Here is a 19708-nt window from a genome sequence, read left to right as displayed (position 1 = left end):
CACAGCAAGACCTAATTTTTAAAAAGGAAGAAATGAAGGAAAACAGAAAGGAAGGAAGGAAAGAAGAAAGGAAGGAAGGAAAAGAAAAGTACCAAATTTGGTAAGGAACGGAACATGGTGAGTTCAAGTTGCTGACAAGGAGGATACAGAGAAATTAGCTATAACTGTTAAAGAGATTTGCACAAGCCTCCAGCTTGTAAAAATTCAAACCTAATTGAAACGAGAGAGGCTGAATGGAGAACCAACCACCAAGGGAAGTGTTTTCCCAGGGTTAGTCTGTAAGGTACAGAGTGGCCACTACAGCTGTGGTAGAATAGAATCAGACTATATATCAAACTGCCAGCAGAATTTGATGGCATAATCCTCTTGTTGCTGGTCTTGTAGGCATGCAAATGCAAGTGTTATGGGGTCATAGAGGCGTGCTCCGAGGCTCTAGAACGCTATTGAGGCCATTGGGGTGTGGTAGGGTCAGATTCCCTACAAAGAGACCTTGAGAGACTATGTGAAACTGTGAGAAAGCAGCCTAAGTTGTGGGGAAAACTCCAGGATGTTGGAGATGCAAGGACCTTGAGATGTCTGACAAATGGTGCTGCCAACAACCCCAAGTGCAGGATTTAATGTTTGCCCTGTTACATTCTGGTCTTGCTTAGTCCTGTATTTCCTGTTTCTTTCTTTGGGGATGAGAATTTTTATTGTTGAAAGTGTGTAATTTATTTTTTTAATGTTACAGAGGATCACAAGAGAGTCCCCAGTCTCAGTGGACACTCTGCACTGAGCATTTGAAGAGTGACAAACTGTTAAGGATTTAGGGAGTCACAGAGTTGGACTGAATGCATATTTTCACTGTGAAATAAACATGCAACTTTAAGGGCCAAGGATGGATGTTCTGGCTTAAAAGTTAGGTGGGGCCACCAAGATGATTCAGTGGGTAAAGTGCTTGCCACTCAAATCTGACAACTCAGTTTTTATCCCTGGATCCCATAGCGTAAGGAGAGAACCAACTCTTGAGGGTGGTCCTCTGACCTAGGTGGAGGGAGAGAACTCCTGAGGTGGTCCTCTGACCTCCATGTGCACAGTCATGTACACACATCATACAGGTACACACAAAAAATAACAAATGAAAGGGAAAATATTTATTTATTTTACTGGTGTTTTGCTTGCATATATGTCTGTGTGAGAGTGTCCAATCCCCTGGAACTGGAGTTACAGACAGTTGTAAGCTGCGGTGTGGGCACTGGGAATTGAACCTGGATAATCTGGAAGAGCAGCCAGTGCTCTTAATTACTGATCCAATCCCAAGGGAAAAAAATGTAGGTTATGTGTTTGTAGCTGTCAAGATGACAAGGAATGGACTTGTAATTGTTAATCAAGGTTGTCAGCCTAACAGGATTTTGACCCAGCAAGGAGATAGACCTCTGGGTGTGTCTGTGAGGGCGTTTCTCAAGAGGGTTAACTGCTGGGAAGACATTGCTCATGGCTGGTGTCACAGATGGCCTTGTTCCCTGACAGCAGGTACAGTACCACCAGTCACCTCACGATCCTCTGCCATAGCTAGAGCTGTTCTTGCCACCATGCCTGCCTTACCATGCTGGACTACATCCCCAAACTGTAAACTAAAATAACCTTCTATTCCTTAAGTCCCATTTGTCAGGGATTTTCTTACAGCGATGATGTGGTAACTAATACAAGTTTTATTATACTTTTGAATAAAAGTGTCTAAAGCCTAGGGGTGGCACATGCTTAGAATGCCAGTACTTGGGATGCTGAGGCAGGAGGATCTCTGAGTTCTAGGGGACAGACTGGTGAGTTCCAGGACAGCCAGGGCTACACAGAGAAACCCTGACTCAAAAACAAAACAAAACAAAACAAAACCAAAAAGAAAAAAAAACACAGAGAGAGCTTAGGTCAATTTAAACTATATAGTGAGTTCCAAACTGGGTTATATAGCAAGACCCTATCAAAAATGATAGAAAGAAAGAAAAAGAAAGAGGGGTAACATTGATGATGATATTCAGCCAGTAACTAAGAAGAAATCTGGTACAAGTCTACAATCTTTTATCCAAAATCCTTGAGACTAGATATCTTCTTGAACTTTAATTTTCCTCATATTTAAGAATGTAATGTTATCTACATCTTACTGAACATGGTGTTCTGAGCAGCAATCTTTAATCATACATTAATGTTTCTATCAGTAGGCACACAAAATGGAAAAAATCAAGACTTAAAACAGACCATATCAATTCCAATCTGATTTTGTCACCAAATTAATTTTTTTTGGATTTTGGGACTATGGGTAAAGGACTGTGAATCTGTAACTGCAGCAAATCATAAATCCTACTGTATTAAATAATAGAACCATCCAGACAGAGTAATAATAGTATTAAATTAATGACTTCAGCAAACATAGGAATTATTCAGAAGCTCCTGAAGACCTTTGCCTCTCAAGGGAAAACTAATATATGCATTATTATAATAAAGGGTGTTATTTGGCTTACACCTGTATGTAGTATCCATTGTTCGTAATGCCTAGAACATTTCCTACATGCTCCAATGACTGTTTTCATCTATCTTCAAATGCTTCCTCTTTAGAGAGACTTCCTTGATTTAAAACATAAAGTAGGAGGTGCACACACACATTCACACACAATCACGTGGACACTTTTTCCCACCTATTTTCCTTTTCTTCTTAGTACTTACCATTGTCTAGCATTATAATTTGGCAATATATTATAACGTCTATGTGTTTATTAGCTGTCCTACATAGATTGAAAACTCCATGGTATCGGAGACTTTGTTTGGTTTGAGAATCTAGAATGATGTCTTATTAATAGGCATTTGATAAATACTGTTTAACTGACTTAAGATAACAAGCCTGACTGATAAACACCAAAGGGTTCCAAGGACTAGACCTGATAAATAAGTGTATATTATACTTACTTTCCAGAATGAAGTTCCCAATAAAAGGGGAGAGTGCATGGAGAGATGGCTCAGTAGTTAAGAGAACTGGTTGCTTTTCCAGAGAAGTTGGGTTCAATTCCCAGCACTCAGATGGTTGGTAAAACTGTCTATAACTCAAGTTCCAGGGGATCTGTCACCCTCTTCTGCCCTCTGAAGGCACCAGACACACAGGTAGTGCACAGGCATACATGCAGGCAAAATATTCAGACACATAAATTTAAAAAAAATAATTATTAAATATATGTATGCACAGATGCATAATATATATAATCTAAACATCTACTATGTCTAGTAATAGGACCATAAAATAGTAATTAAAAACATCTCATCATCCTACACATAGTCAAGTAATATTGATTTACATCTAAGAAGTAAAAATTAATCACTGTATTTGTATTTAATAATTAATTTTGTTTGAGTATTTCAGTAGACAAGAGGAAAAAGTGTGCTCAAAAGATAGAAATAAGCCATACATGGTGTTGGATGCCAGTAATCCCAGCACATCAGAGGCAGAAACAGGAGGACCAGGAAGACCAGGGGGAGTTCCAGGTCATCTTTGACTACATAGCAAGCATAACACCAGCTTGGGTTACTTACATGAGACCCTGTCTCAAAACAAAAGGTTAAAAGAATCTAGTCTGCTGAGCTGTGGTGGTGCATGCCTTTAATCCCAGCACTCAGGAGGCAGAGGCAGAGCGAGTTCCAGGACAACCAGGACTGTTGTATAGAGAAACCTTGTTTCAGAAAATGAAAGAAAAAAAAAAAAGTCCTGGGACCTACAGAGTGAGCTTAAGGCCAGACTGGGCAGTGAGACTAACTCAAAAAAGCTTTTAAAAAGAAAACAAAGGAAGACAAGGACATTCTGAGTAAGATTCTGTGCACCCGGGACACATCTGGTCAGGTTTTAAAATGGCATGTGTTAGACTCTTGAGCCACGTTGTTGTTCTAAAGGAAGCATCAGGGGAATTTTGAAGTAACTGTACAATGCCAGCAACTTTGAACGCACAGATTTACACTTTGGAAAGGCCTAGTTTTCCTGTCCATATCTCAGCTCGTCTACATGTTCATTTTAATATATGATTTGTTTTTGTCTGTTTTTATATAACTTTAAGACTGTACATGGCCAGGCGCTGGTGGCGCACGCCTTTAATCCCTGGGGATTAAGCACTGGGGAGGCAGAGGCAGGCAGATCTCTGTGAGTTCGAGGCCAGCCTGGTCTATAAGCGAGTGCCAGGATAGGCTCCAAAGCTACACAGAGAAACCCTGTCTCGGAAAAAAAAAAGAAAGAAAGAAAAAAGAAGAAGAAGAAGAAGAAGAAGAAGAAGAAGAAGAAGAAGAAGAAGAAGAAGAAGAAGAAGACTGTACATGATGACATATACCTTTGATCATAGCACTGCTGAGGCAGAGGCAGGTAGATTGCTCTGAATTGGAGGCCAGCCTGACCTACATTGTGAGTTCCAGACCAGCCAAGTCTATACAGCAAGACATGTCTCCAAAAACAAAAACAACAACAAAATTCTCCAAAACACAAAATTAAATTGAGTTTAAAGAGAAGGAAAGGCAAAGCTAGAAAGAAGTTATACCTTCTTGGTGCCAGTAAGGCGGCTCAGTGGGTAAAGGAGAGAACTAGTTCCCACAAGTTGTCCTCTGACATCTAAACATGTGCCATAGGCGTGCACACACATACACACAATGTTACTTAAAAAAAATTTAAAGAAATTTTACCCCCTTGAGAAAAGTATCCTGGAAATCCAACACTTTCAAATTACTGTATTTGTAGCCTGAAAGTTGATATTCCATTGATTATAGTAAGGATGAAACAATTGTATTATTTTAGTGTCTGTTACTTTTAGCAAGGCCTAGTGGCACATACTTTTAATCACAGGACTCAGGAGCAGAGACAGGTGAATCTCTGTGATTTCAAGGCCATCTTGGTCTATATAGCAAAATCCAGGCTAGCCACGGCTATACATTGAGACTTTGTCTCAAAATAAAAAAAAAAAACCCAATAACTTTTACCTTTAAGTTTTTACTCCTATAGCCTTTGATGGCTAAATCTATCATACCTAGATTCAGTAAAGTTTTTGTTGTTGTTATTTTTCGAGACAGGCTTTTTGAGGCTGGCCTCAAACTCACAGATATCTGCCTGCTTCTGCCTCCTGAGTGCTGGGATTAAAGGTGAGCACCACCACTACCCCGCCTCAGTAAAGATTTTTTTTATGTGCATGTGTCTGAGTGTATGTATAGCATCACAGACACAAAGGAGTCTGGGTCAGAAGCAGCATCAGATCCCTTGGAACTTGTATTACAGATGGTTGTGAACCACCATATAAGAGCCGGGACCTGAACCCAGATCATTGGCAAGAGCAGTAAGTGCTCTTAACCACGGAGATACCACTCCAGCCCTTGAATTTTCTTTAACTTGAAAAAATGTAAAAATAAAAATAGCCAGGCACGGTGGTGCATGCTTTAATCCCAGCATTTAGGACGCAGAGGTAGGTGAATCTCTGAGTTCAAGGACAGCCTGGTCTGAACATCAAATTTTGGGCCAGCCAGGGTTACTTAGTGAGACGTTGTCTTAAAAAAGGAAAGGGTAAAAAAAATAGTGAAAATGGGTTTTATGCTTCCACGAAAAGGAACCCCTTAACAAATTAGCACATACATTTTTTTTCATGTTCCACTAACCAAAGATTTCAGGCTAGAAAGAAGTAGGTCAAATATATGAAATCAGACAACTGAGTCCAAAAATCATAGGCTTGTAGGTATATATAATTTTATACATTGTTGAATGGCTCTGAGGCTGCACATTAGCTAGTGGGTGTCATCTGAATAAACCCATTTTGGTGGTGTTATAGGTAGGAAGAGGAAAAAAGGTCCCCCAGCTCTCCACAGAGGAAGTCATTTATCTGCTCATGAGAACAGGTTCAATATCATGTTAATATTTAAGAAGTAAACTAAAAAGTACAACTCAGTAGCTCTCACACCAATAAAGAAAATGCTGATCAGAGTCTGAGTTAAAATCCAAAATTGTTTGCTTGGTTCAAAACACATATGAACTCAGTCTCATAATTCTGACCCTTGTCTTCAAGTCCCTAAACTGGAATGAAACCAGATAAAAGCCCAATGAACCACTTCACACGCCAAACACGTGCAAACTTTGTTCAACAGAACATTCTACTGCCAAAATAGTGTTGGCAGAAGTATGAAACAAAAGCCCCAAGCTGCATGATTTACTGGCACCAGAGTGCTTTAAAATCTTAACATAATACCACTGAGTTTGAGAACTACCAATTCACTTGAGACCCCTCCTCCAAGTTTGACTTAAGATAGAAGCTATCATCAGGAAGGACTTTATCAACTTCATCCTTTCTCCAGAAATAATTGGATTTCCCACTCTTGGTTGTCATGCCTCTATAGCCCTTGGTGGCTGTATTTACACAGCAAATGTAATGCAGGCTATTTTGAAACACATGTAAATTCAATTTCATTGGGTTGCTTTAGTAAGGGATAAAGAGAGAACTACTATGCATCATCAAAATTAATTATGACAAACATAATTAGAGAACACTTGATCCAAAAATTTTCTACACATCACAATTTATTATCTTCAAAAAATTGTGGGGGATAGTGAGTTTGGTGCCAGCCTAGGCTACATGAGACTCTGTCTCAAAAAATAAACAGAAATTGTGGGAGAAGTTAAGATATAGAATTACTTGTAAATTGCTACCACTTTACATCTGTTTCAGCCAGTCTCCTACTTCACTAAGTTTGAGTGATGGAAGTTTACTTTGTGCATGAATGATATGGAAAGCCAGAAAAGAAGCCAGGAAGACTTTCTTCCATGAGTGTCAACAATAAAGCACTGTTTGGGCATCTTCTTAAGCCTGACAGTGGATAACTGAAAATTAATTGTACTTAAATTTAAAAATTGCAGTTAGAAGCCATCACCCAAGAGGCAGAGCAAGAGGACCTTTGAGTTCAGGGCCAGCCTGTCTACATAGTGAGTTCCAGCTTAGCCAGAGTTACACAGTGAGACCCTGTATTTAAGACGGTGGGGGGGGGGAATGCCATTAGAAAACCAGTATCTACATGGGTTGTGATTTTAAACTATATTTGAAAAATAAGAAATATTGTGAAACCATGGCTTGTTTTCTAATTTTTTTAAAAGGCACATTAAAAACACCACCTGCTTTTTACTTTAAATGTGTCCTCAAGTTCTAAGTTACAGGCTTTTTCTTCAATAACTCCATGAAATTTATTAGTTTCTGCAGCCTTCTCCAGAACCTCCCAAGGACTCTAATTCTAAGCTCCAGTTTCATATTTTCACCAGCTTCTAATTTCCACAATGGAAACATTTAGAACAAAATACTTGAGGGTGTCAGGACACAGACTCTAGTTTCAAAGACATTTGTATAGTAGTGCTGCCACCTAAAGATGAGGTGAATAAAAAAAGCAATTCAAAGAAAATGACCCATCACTTTCCAGCCCCTCTCATTTCTGGCCTCTAACCAGACATTAACAAACATTTTGTTTTTTTTTAAGTGTGAGTTCAATTGTTTCCCAATGTATTACTGAGTATCATGTTCTATAGCACAAATCTCAAATTCAAACGTTTTAAGTGTTTCCTCTGATTCTTTTCATCTCTTAACCGATGTCTACAATATATAAAAAGGGCATCGAATGATACTTTGAAGACAACAGTGGAGGGTGGTGGACAGAATGACTTGAGCTTTCTCCTTCATGGGTGAAATAGTCCTTAAAATTCTGGACAAAACTGAATTTTCCAACTCAAAAGTCCTCATCTATAAAATAGGATGTATCATTTCTACTTTTCTTACAGGTTTCACTACATAAAATTCTTCAAGATTAGTGAAGCTTGAAGTTCTGTTGCCTAAGAACAGGACATTTATCATGTATATTCAAAATAACCTTAAAATCTGGTCAGTTATTTTAGTAATTCTCGTGCTTTAAAAAAAAGCAACAAAATATTCATTAATCTGTAGTTAGTTGAGAAAATTTTGAGACGTGCTGACGAGTAATGGGTTTCCTTTTTTTAAAAAAAAAAAAATTCACCTTTTTAGTTTCCTAAATAATAGGGTGATCTCTCTTGGTGAGCTACATAAAGATGTTGAAAGCAATTTGTTTTTATTCTGCTAATCATCATTAGCTGATTTGTTAATTCCTTGTGGTTAGTGTTGAGGATTGAGATGTTACATGCACCAAAAATCTCCTCAAAGTTGGTAAGATTTCATAAACACTCTTAAAGGACATTGTATAGTCCTGGATTTCACCCTTGCATAGCAATTTATGAAAACTAACTCGCCCCTTTCTCTCTCTCTCTCTCTCTCTCTCTCTCTCTCTCTCTCTCTCTCTCTCTCTCTCTCTCTCGCTCTCGCTCTCGCTCTCGCTCTCTCGCTCTCTCGCTCTCTCTCCCTCCCTCCCTCTCTCTCTCTCTCTGCCCAAGGACGCATAAATAATATTTTATCAGGGTTTTGTCCTTAGTCACATTCCCTCAAAGGGGCCCAGCTTCACCTACACTGCGTGGGAGGCTGGGCAGAAACCCCACACTTCCTGTCAATGGCTCCTGGAGCAAGAGCCTGATCTAGCCTCTCTGCTGTGGCTAATTCCGCCCCTCCAGCCCCTCTTGGCGGGCGTCTGAAGGCCAAGGTGAGACCCTCCCGGGAGATGAAAGGCTCGCTGCCTCAGAGCCGGGTGGAGGGAGGGGGCGTGTGACGAGGCGGCGGCGGCGGCAGCCGCAGTGACGCTGAGGCCCTAACGCGGAGCTGGCGCAGGCCCTTCAGGCTTCCACCCCGGCCCGAGCCCCGCCTGGGCCTCGAGAAGGCCGGCGAGGGATGAGTCCCCTGGGGGCGCCCCGGGAGCGGGGTGGGGAGAGAACGACCACCGGGGCCCGGTCCTCAGACGCGCCCTGGGGCCTGGGCTGCGGTGCTGACGCGCCAACGGCGGCGAGGGCGCGCTCACGCGTGCGAGGCAGAAGCGGGGAGCGCGCTCGGCTACCGCGGCCGCCACGGAGCCGCGAGCGCGAGCCACGGAGGGGGTGGGCAGCGCGGGGCGCGGCGCTGACGTCGCCGGGAGTCACGCACGGAGCGCCGGGTTACGCGCCGACGTCTGGCTGCCACGACTCGCCGTGGCGGCGGTGGCGGCGGCGGCAGCGGCAGCGGCAGCGAGCGGATCCCGCTTGGGGAAGGAGAAGGAGAGAGGGCCGAAGGGGCTGTGAGTGAGCGGGAGGAGCGGGGTGTCAGCCCGGCCGCCCGCGGGAGCGAGAGCCAGAGCGAGCAAGCGAGCGAGCGAGGCCGGAGCCCGCCGCGCGGCCGCCGCCTCCGCCTCGCCTCCGCCCCGACCCTCCCCTCCCCTCCCCTCCGCTCGCGGCCCGCCCCCGCCCGCAGCCCGCCCTCCTCGCGGCTCAGCCCGGAGAGCCCGAGTGAGGCGCCGTTCGGCTCGTGCGCCGTCCAGAACAGGTGTGCGCGCGCCTCCCCCTCCCTCCTCCTCGCGCCCGCCTCGCGCGCGCCAGCCTCCCTCCAGCCTGCGCCCTCCCTCACCTGCGGCAGGACAGCGCCCGCCAGCCCGCCCGCCCCGGTAAGCCCCTCGCGACCTTGCTTGCTGTCACTGTCACACTCGAGGTGCCGCCCACCCTGTCTCCTGCAACTGTCCTCTCAGCCCAGAAATAATTATGGTGCCATGCAGACCCAGGCAGTGCAGCAACGCCCCCCCCACCCATCCCCGGGCCTGGTGGAGACGAACAAATGAACCCCCTCCACTTCCGAGAAGGAACATCATAACATTTCCCCCTTTAAAAAAAAAAAATCTCCCCCGCAGGCACTGGAGACCATCAACGATGCGGGTTTCTCTCCACCCCCCCCCCCATCCCATTCCCACAGACCACTGTGGCCCCGAGGCCTGGGACAGTGCGCTAGACGTGGCCGACACTCCCAGTGCAGCATCTCTGGAGGTGGGAAGAGGAAGGAGGGATCTATAAATTAGATTCCACCAGCCCCTCTCCTGCTCCGCCCCCCCCCCAAATTACATACGCCCAGGGTGCGTTGTTGTTGTTTGAGGGCAAAATAAATCGGTGCTGACATGGCACACGAAGCCAGGCCCAAGGATGGGTGGCCCAAGCAATAGCTCCAGCGCAAGGTCTCGCTGCTCAGTAGCCAGGTCCGCTTTTTTTTGGGGGGGGGGCAAAAGGAAGGGATATGAAGCTAGACGGTCTTCTCTAAAACCGACAGTAGGTCCAGAGGTGGCTTGTTATATATAGGAGAAGGGATCCTACAAATATATCTACCATAAGCCTGAACTCTACTGGTAGACAGAGGCCCCAAGAGACCAGCTAGGTGTAAGGGAGCAGCCGGCCGTCGTCCCCTCCCCCGAAAAATGCTACCTTCTTTTCGTTGTCTCTGAGGGGACTCTTGGAGGCTGTTTCCTCCTGGGCCCCTTACGTCTCTGTCCAGCTAGAGGCTGTAAAGCATCTTTCATCAGCGGCGTCTATGTTACGGCCCCATGTCCTTGGAAGGGAGATTTACAATAGGTGGATTTGGTTTGACATCTTTTGGTAGACTGCCAGAGGGGAAAGGAAAATTTTGATGTACTTTAAGACCCCCTTTGTCCCCGCCCAAAGACTTAAGGGAAATGCGGCTTTGAAAATTGGAGTGTTTGAATAGAGTATGGGGAAAGTTGCTGATTTCAGTTACTTGAGTACGGTACTAGTAAAATCATTTAAGTATCAGACGAAGAGAGAGCTTTTGATTTTTGAATCGGTTTTGTTTGGACCTTTGGGGGTCCATAAAATGTCGGGTTCTGTGAATTTTTTATGGAATTTAGAATGTGTGCTAAATTTAACTCTTCTGCAGATGTTTAAAATGAAACCCTTTTGGAAATGCGAAGATTATAGATGACTAAATAGTTCTTTTCTGAATTTGAATATTTAGTTCATATCTTTAATTCTAAACACTCATGCAGTGTCAAAGAAAGCTAATTTTCGAGAATAGGTAGGCTATTGAAGGCTTCTTTAAAAGGATTCAGAATACTGGTACTGTGAGATGATTATGATGTTAATGTTCAGGGTTAGTTGTGAGTGTCCCTTAGTAGGAGCCATAGGAAATGGGGAATTCTTCTGCTTTGAGTATTTGCAGCCTAACATTCTGGTTGTTTTTAGTGATTTAAGTATTGAAGATAATTGTCTGGTTTAACCCAAGTAGCACTTGAATAAACTTCCAGTGTTCTCTTTTGGGGGAAGGAGGGATTTGGGCTTGTAAAGTATTAATGTGTTTGTTCTGTTGGGAACTCTACAATCAAGAGTTTACTACCCAGAGGTAAATAGCCTCTCCTCAAGTTTATTTTATAACTGTGTGGTTTTTTTCTGTAAAAATAAAAGATGAATTACATTATTTCAGAATCACCAGCAGTTAAAGCAGAGGAAAATTGAGGTTTTTTTTTTTTTTTCCCCTTCTTGGTCTATCTCAGAATCTGTGTTCTTGTGCAAAAAAGAAAAAAATTGTGGGTAAGTTTGTTAAATATGTAGTGATTAATTTTTTAAAGTCTTGATTCTCTTTAAAGTGTGTATATACTGTTAATAAAGGGGCTCAAGGGATCTAGAAATCTTTATCAGGTAAATATAAGCAAATTTTGAGTGAAAGGAGAATATTTCTTTTTGATGATTTTTCATTAATATGTATATTTTGCTGCACATATTTCGTTTCTTTTAGTTTTTCCTATATTGTAATGAAATTGTAAGGTGGTCTTACAACTATGTGTATTGAAGTAATGGATTCAAAGAGCTAAACAGTAGAACAGATTTTTCATTTATCAAGCTAGTATATTTAGGTAGTTAAAAAAATGGCTAAAAGCCTCTTTAAATCCACAATTTTCTTAAAGGTCTCCAAAGCCAGGATGCAGATATAATTTTTAAATTCTACTTAAAGTTCTAAAAGAACTATCCTGTAAGCTGATATTCATTCCTTCCTGACTTCCTTTTAAGACGAATGTCATACCTGAAGCCCAAGGAAAGCCGCCTTTTACCTTTTAGTCTGAGAAAAATCCCACATTTACAGGCTTATCCTGAAATTGACGCTCTTGGTGAAGTAGTAAAAAAAAAAAATGCTACCTAGCTAATTTATCATTGAATTGTTTATGGGGAAAACTTAAGCCTTGTCTACTTTTTAGATATAAAGAAGAGCGAGCTGCTGGCTTGTACAGGTAGAAATTACATATACAATGACTAGTACAAAGCCAGCATATAATTACATAGAAGTCTCAGTCATTTGCTGGTTTTCGCTCAAAATTCTCACTTTAATTGTTCAAATGATATTTAATTTGTATTCTACCTAGAAACTTCATCAGTTGCCTCTTGTCTGAGGAAGAAGTCAATTCCTGGTGATAGCTCCTCCCTTCCCCCAGAAAATCTGGGCACTCCCAAATTCAAACTGCTTCAGAACCCTTGAAAATAAATGTTTGGGACAGCAAGAAATTTAAATTTCAAAGTTGGTCCGGGAAGGGGAACTCCAAGCCTGGAAGAATGTAGGGACTGGTTGCAGGCGGCCTCATCAAAATCTCATTGGCCTTGCTGTCTTGAGCTCTCATTAGGGGGTAAGGGTTGGTTCTTTGTAGTAAACTCTTGAAGAAGGGCAGGTGCCCATCTAGATCCAAACTTCACTGGACCTTTCCCTCATTTTACTTGTGGAAGCCTGAGACCGTGAGACCGGTCAGTTCAGTTCTATGCAGAAACCCGTCACTCAACATTTAGGTTACTGGAGTTGCCGGGGTCTATCCAGGGTCCTGACTGTTAGAAGGAGCATTAGGAAGCCTGTAGGCTCCTCAATGTCTTCAGAATTTGTTTTTGCGGTAGGAAATCCTCTAAAAGTTCCTGTTTCCCTTAACCCAACAGACTTGGGGATGGAGGAGAGAGTGCAGAAAATCAGCACTGAAAAGGCCCTATGTGTAAGTGATTACTTCTAAATTAAGGAGAAATTCTTTGTGAGGCCCATAGTAGAGGTTTCTGTTTCAAAGAGAGCTTCCTCTTCAGGGAGCTCTTTCAGATATCACTGTATGCAGGTTCGTGTTTCTCAAGTTGGTTCACAGGATTCCCTCATTTGCTCTTTGGTGGCCAGGGTTCTTTGCCCTGTTTCTTCCTCATTAGTGGGGAAGTAGTAAACGTAGGTAAAGCTAACTAAAATGGGGATCTTGCTGGGGACAGAGGATGGGAGAAGACAGAGATGTAGAAGACATAAATACCCAGCAGATAGGTTTGCCCCCCAAATGAAGGCCATATTAGGGAGCTTTGTGTGCTCAGGACTGGAAAGACATCTGACCCTAGACTGTTCTTACTTTAATTCTTTCTCTGTTGGACAACCATTTAGTTATCAGTTTCTGCAGCTAAGTGGGGAAGGCATCTTCTTATTGTGGACGGAAAGGAGAAGTTCAGTACGAGTGGAACCCACAGATGAATAGTGTATTACTAGGGTAGAAGCAGCAATCTATGTTGAAAAAGCCAGGGATAAATCTGCATGGTCTGTATCCTCTCTAGTAATGTGGAGTTTGGGGTCATTGACAAGAGTCATCAGGAAATAGGCCTTAGCTTTGACACAGCTGTCGGGGCTGCACACTGCAGCATGCACTATCTATCTGGGTGTTGGAAAATAAACCCTAGATTATAGATTATAGTTTAAGAAGAAAATTTTTTATTTCTGAGCCCCATCTTTATTCTTGGGCCCCTTTCTATGTCCACAGAAGATCCTCTTTGGCTATCGCCATCCAAAGACTGATTGGCTAATTAGTGGTCAGTAACCTGTCTGCACAAAATCCACGATCTTTTAATATTTTGCTGGTGGTGGAGGGCTCTCTTTGATACTTGGAGTTTGGGGGAGGAAGAGTAAGGGGTAAGCGAACCTGCTTTAATGAATCCCGTAAGGAACTGCGTTTCCCAGGAAATTCCTGACATTTTTAGTTCATGAATTTCCGAAAGCCTGATTGGGTTTTCTCCTCCATTCTGGGTCCTTCCAAAGAAGAGTGGGGTCTGGGGTCTGAATGCTCGGCAGGGCCTGGTTCATCTGCAGAGCTGGCCGACAACCTAGGCTGGGCTGAGCCCTAAGCAGGGTGCCCCCCTTCCCAAATCTCCGAAGAAGGAGGGGGGAGGCAGCCAAGCAGTCGTGGTCCAAAAGGGGTCTCATTGCAGATTTTGGGGTGAGTGTGGGTTTCTTTCCTATTATTATTTGGGAGTACGGGCATAGCCTACGGGAGCAGGCACTGCGGGCACCCCGGCCCTGGTGCGGCTACTGTCCTCAGCCCAGCTCCCCCCGCTGGTGAGTGCGCCCGCCCGACTGTGCGGGGCTGCGGTTGGGGGGAGGGGGGAGCGGGATCATCTGAGGCCAGAGCCGCTGCCGTGCGCGGGGAGGGGGAGCGGCGGGAGCGAGGGGAGGGAGAGGGGAGGGACGGGCTCTAGGTGTCTGCTGCTCCGCGCCACTGCTGCCGGCGCCCGGTCCTCGTCCCCAGCAGCCCCCTCTGCAGCTAAGGGTTTACCACCGCAGCACCTCTTTTTTCCTCGCCTGCCTCTTCGGCCACGGCTCTGCGGTAGGAGACAGCCCTGCCGGGTGGCGGGCGACCCTGTCTGGGTTTGGGTCTGGGTTAGGCCCACAGGGGAAAGGGAGGCCGTGACTCGGTGTACCCTCTGCATCCTACTCTGCTATGCTACGCAGGCCCCTCCCCCACATCTCTTTGGGGTCACAGGAAAGCAGAGTCAGGCCTGATGTCCGTGCTTAATACGGCATACCCCCCCCCCGTGCCCCAACTCCCCTAGTCGAGGCTGCTTAGGATCTGGCCAACAGCGGTAGCCACGGCGGTGGTGGTGGCGGCGAGGCTGCGGTGGCAGCAGAACTGCGACGCGGCGCTCCCGCTCCCCCCCTCCAGAGAGGGGTGTAGGGCGAGGGCCGGTGGGTGGGCGCCGCCTGGCGGGCAGGCGGGCAGGGTGGCTGGCCTGGGGAAGGGGCGCAGTCACGTGCCGGCGGGCGGGCGGGTGGGCGCGTACAGTAGGGCGTCCTGCTACTGTACTGGGGAGTCAGTGCCCTGTTACCGGGTCTCGTCTGTCTCGTCTCTCCCGCAGATCTCGCGAGAGTGGCTGACTGGCTGTGGGGGTTGCGGCGGCAGCAGGCGGAGCCGGGGAGGGAAAGCAGCGGCGGCTGAGGCGACTGAGGCGGCGGGCGGAGCGGCAGGCGGCGGCGCGGCGGCGGAGCGCAGCATCATGGCGGACCGAGACAGCGGCAGCGAGCAGGGTGGTGCGGCGCTGGGCTCGGGCGGCTCCCTAGGGCACCCGGGCTCGGGCTCAGGCTCCGGCGGGGCGGTGGTGGCGGCGGGGCGGCGGCGCAGTGGCGGCGGCGGCGGCGGCCCCGGGGGGGCTGCAGCACGAGACGCAGGAGCTGGCCTCCAAGCGGGTGGACATCCAGAACAAGCGTTTCTACCTGGACGTGAAGCAGAACGCCAAGGGCCGTTTCCTGAAGATCGCAGAGGTGGGCGCTGGCGGCAACAAGAGCCGCCTCACCCTCTCCATGTCTGTGGCCGTGGAGTTCCGCGACTACCTGGGCGACTTCATCGAGCACTACGCACAGCTGGGCCCCAGCCAGCCGCCCGACCTGGCCCAGGCACAGGACGAGCCACGCCGGGCGCTCAAGAGCGAGTTCCTGGTGCGCGAAAACCGCAAGTACTACATGGATCTCAAGGAGAACCAGCGCGGCCGCTTCCTGCGCATCCGCCAGACAGTCAACCGGGGGCCCGGCCTGGGCTCCACGCAGGGCCAGACCATTGCGCTGCCCGCACAGGGGCTCATCGAGTTCCGTGACGCTCTGGCCAAGCTCATCGACGACTATGGAGTGGAGGAGGAGCCGGCCGAGCTGCCCGAGGGCACCTCCTTGACTGTGGACAACAAGCGCTTCTTCTTCGATGTGGGTTCCAACAAGTACGGCGTGTTTATGCGAGTCAGTGAGGTGAAGCCCACCTACCGCAACTCCATCACCGTGCCCTACAAGGTGTGGGCCAAGTTCGGACACACCTTCTGCAAGTACTCGGAGGAGATGAAGAAGATACAAGAGAAGCAGAGGGAGAAGCGGGCCGCTTGTGAGCAGCTCCACCAGCAGCAGCAGCAGCAGCAGGAGGAGACCACCGCTGCGACCCTGCTACTGCAGGGTGAGGAAGAAGGAGAAGAAGATTGATCAAACTGAATGAAACACACGCACACACACATACACACACACACACACACACACACACACGCACGCACGCACGCACGCACACACGTACGTGTATACACACACACAGCCACACACAGAGAGAAAATATACTGTAAAGAGAAAATAAAAAGTTAAAAAGCTAAAAAAAAAAAAAACTTAAACTCCAAGGGAGCACCACCCACAGAACCTCCACCAACTGACAGTTTCTCTTCTTGACTTGCCACCCATCGCTGGATGTTGTCCACTTTATCCACCATGTAAAACAGTAAGCAGCTGCTAAAAACAAAAAAAATATACAAAAAGTAATAACATTATATGAACTGTGTTTCCTACTTGATTAAAAAATATAAAGAACTGAGTGTTTATTTCCCTAATTAACCAAGAACTTTTGTACACGTTTAAGCTATTATTATTAAAAGTGTTTGCAAAATGGTCAAGATTATAATATTGCTGAATTATATAAAAAGTCCTTTTCATGTTGAGCTAACATTTGACTTTAGCACAAAAAAAGAGATATTTTAGAACACGTAAAATAATATTTTTAGTTTTTTCTCATTTTGTTACCAAATTTCAAACCTTACATGGAGGTTATTATAGTATATTTGACATCCTATATACCTGTGATTAGAGATGTGTATATATATGAGGGCTAGGCATGCTGTGTGTCTGAGCTTTGTCTAAATGTTATGCAGAAGTTTGTAGAGTTCAAGGTACGTAGGTTTAATTCATGCAAGGTAAACAATAAGTGCTCTCTTTTATACAATATGCATTGCATCTGGACCTTAAACATATAAAAATGGTCAGTGAAACTTCTGTGAACATGAAGAAATTATTAAAAAAGGCATTTAAATGAAATTTGCTAAGTTGTGATTTTTATGGTTGGAACCAAAGTTATTCAAGTAGTAAAAGAAAAAAGAGAAAGAAAAAGGAAATTCCCATAATATTTTTCTGCATCTGTTTGCTTTGATTGAGTAGGTGTTTTGTTATTATTGTGTATATGAGATGTACTTGTATTGTTCATAATATATATTTTTTATTATGTGTAGAAAGATTTTAAAAACCTAACTAACGTGCAGCAATTTCCAGTGAACCTGTACTTGGATATCAGGTAGTCAGTCTATTTGTGGTCACTAGCACTGTCTCCTAAACTTGTAAAGAGGTCTGAAGCTATCCTTTGATTTTTTGCCAGTGCTATTAACTTATGTAGACCTGTTTAAAAGCAAGCAACACCATTATAGTTATCCTACTGAGCCATGGATTCTGAGTTTCATTTAAAAGTGAAAGCCAAGTTGGTGTATGTAAAGGATTTCCATGTAGCTGTGGTGCTAGTTATTACTGGCTACATTATATGTAAGTGTATTTGTGTTTCCCAAGTGTACAAGCCTTCTGTCAAAAGTATGTTCTATTATCACTCATATTCAAAGTGTAGGGTATGAAAATGCAAGCTTAGGAGAGCACTTTACCAAGCTGGTGTCCTCCACTGAAATTGTTTGTAACGGTAGTCTTTTACAGATTTTCATTTAAAGATGTTTATGTGCTTTTAATTGACAACTAACTTCTTGCTGCTGTATAGTAAAATATTAATATATTTTTTATCATTAAACTGCTGCATGACTATCATCTTTGAGTGAAGAGAAAATGTTATAAAAAAGATGCCTTAAATACAGTACATTTTGGTTTGGAATTCTGTAGAAAGTATTTTGGTAAAAAAAGAAAAAAGAAAAAAAGAGGATCTTGGATCTTGTCTTGACAGAGAGAGTTCTGGACATGCAATTGTTTCTTGGCAAATCCAGCCATCTAGATCTACCTGCTGTATGTAGAAGAAACCACCTGTAGGACTGGGAAGGTGTCAGCACCTTTCCCATTGGAAAGCATCCGCCTAGGAAGGCAGAACAGTTGTCTTTTTTGAAGGATTTTTTTTTTTTTCCCCTGCTGGCTCTTTAGGTTTTGATTTGATATTTTTAAGCTTTCTGGTTGAGTGTTGTCTTTGTTTTTGAGATCTACTGTATGTGTTGAATAACAAGCTATTTTCATTGTACTGTGCATTTTCCCATTGTTTGCTTTTCATATTCATGCAATGTTAAATATGAGGTGACCGTATAATAGTTAGGAGTTTCTTTACTTACAAAATCACTGGAAATTATTAAATTGCTTTCCCCTTTCCCCAAGGTGCATTTTTTATTATTTTCATATAGTAAAGTTGAGCTTTTACAGTGCATAATGTGACATTTGGAATGCTTATCAACTGCATGTAAACATTAATAACCTGCACTTTTTGTCTTAAGGTTTGTTGAGCTGTTTTGTTCACTGTACTTTAACTGTGATATGGAAAAGATTGCATTCTCTGTGCTGTTTCTAATTAGGAAAGAGAATTGCTTTGATTTTGTCTCTTGTTTACTATAGCTTCTTAAAGTTAAGCCTTGTGCTACGAGTTGTTGGAGTACTCCTAGATCAGTGTTTTGTAGTAGCCAGCAGTCAGTAGTGCAAGTCAACAAAAACACAGCAAACTTAGGCAAAGTGTCCTTTCTTTGAGATGCAAGTTCATTCGTAAGGTTTTCTTTAGGGTCAGCTGCCTAAAGTGAAACCTTTCTTACCTATAGACTTCATATTCTGCTTGGAATCCTACTGGATCAAGAAGCACATGTATTGTGCTGTTGTCTTTACACTATAACAGTTAAACACAATCTTACTAGGACTTTGAATCCATTGTCTGGTTTATGGTCAGTGGGTTTAAAAAGAAATCCACATGCAGATCTTTTAAGACTTAAAAAGTGGTCATAGAGAAGACTGAGTGACTGTAAAGATGCTCTTTTTGTTTAAAGCATCTCACTTTCTCTCCCCCATTGACCTCCTAACCTTCCCTTCCCCTTCTCCTATTTCATTCTTCCCCTACATTTCCCCTCCCAGGTGCTCGGTACTTTACCAAGGTTCTATATTTCAGTGTATTATGTTAGAGTCTCTTCTTGTTTTTTATTTTGCTAGTGAGTAGCCCCAGTTTGTGCTGAAAGGGGGGGTATATTTGACCATATGTGTTATTCATAGAAGACAGTATGATCAAATGTGCCAAAAACAAGCAAACAGAACTTAATTCATGACAAGTATGCCTTATTTTTATTGATCTGCTTTGTCTTACAATTAAGGTCCAAGAGCTTGGTTAAACTATGTTATTTGCCTAAGTAAAAAAAGAAAACTTGAAATGCATTGAGATATTGATGTTCTTTAAAATGAGAGACACTGTCAAGTAATTTGATCCAGAAATCAGCCACCAGATTTGAAGAGAGAGAGACAGAGACAGAGACAGAGAGAGAATATGTGTGTGTGTGAGTGTGTGTGTGTGGGTGGGTGGGTGGTGGTGGTGATGGTGGTGGTGGTGATGATGGTATTTGTGGGTTTTCCCCCTTAAATTACCAAATCTTATTTTAAAGCTACCTTTTATTTGTGCCTCCTATTTATCATGCAGATGTTAGAAGCAGCAGTCATCCAGCCACAGAGGGAGCTAAAGTTAACTAACCAGAACTGTA

The 19708-nt window shown here is 44.2% G+C and overlaps 1 protein-coding gene across 1 annotated transcript; it reads left to right on the top strand.

Annotated features, from left to right (window-relative positions):
* Positions 1 to 9066: 9066 nt before the first annotated feature.
* On the top strand, positions 9067 to 19388 carry LOC113834034 (transcriptional activator protein Pur-alpha-like). The gene is given in 3 exon segments (XM_035440192.1): positions 9067 to 9552; positions 15068 to 15348; positions 15350 to 19388. Coding segments are annotated over 2 exon segments (963 nt in total). The 5' UTR covers positions 9067 to 9552; positions 15068 to 15205; the 3' UTR covers positions 16170 to 19388.
* The last annotated feature ends 320 nt before the right edge of the window (positions 19389 to 19708 follow it).

This window comes from Cricetulus griseus, chromosome 2 (genome assembly GCF_003668045.3).
Source record: "Cricetulus griseus strain 17A/GY chromosome 2, alternate assembly CriGri-PICRH-1.0, whole genome shotgun sequence".
Lineage (NCBI taxonomy): Eukaryota > Metazoa > Chordata > Mammalia > Rodentia > Cricetidae > Cricetulus > Cricetulus griseus.
This window is presented reverse-complemented; position numbering and strand designations above follow the sequence as displayed.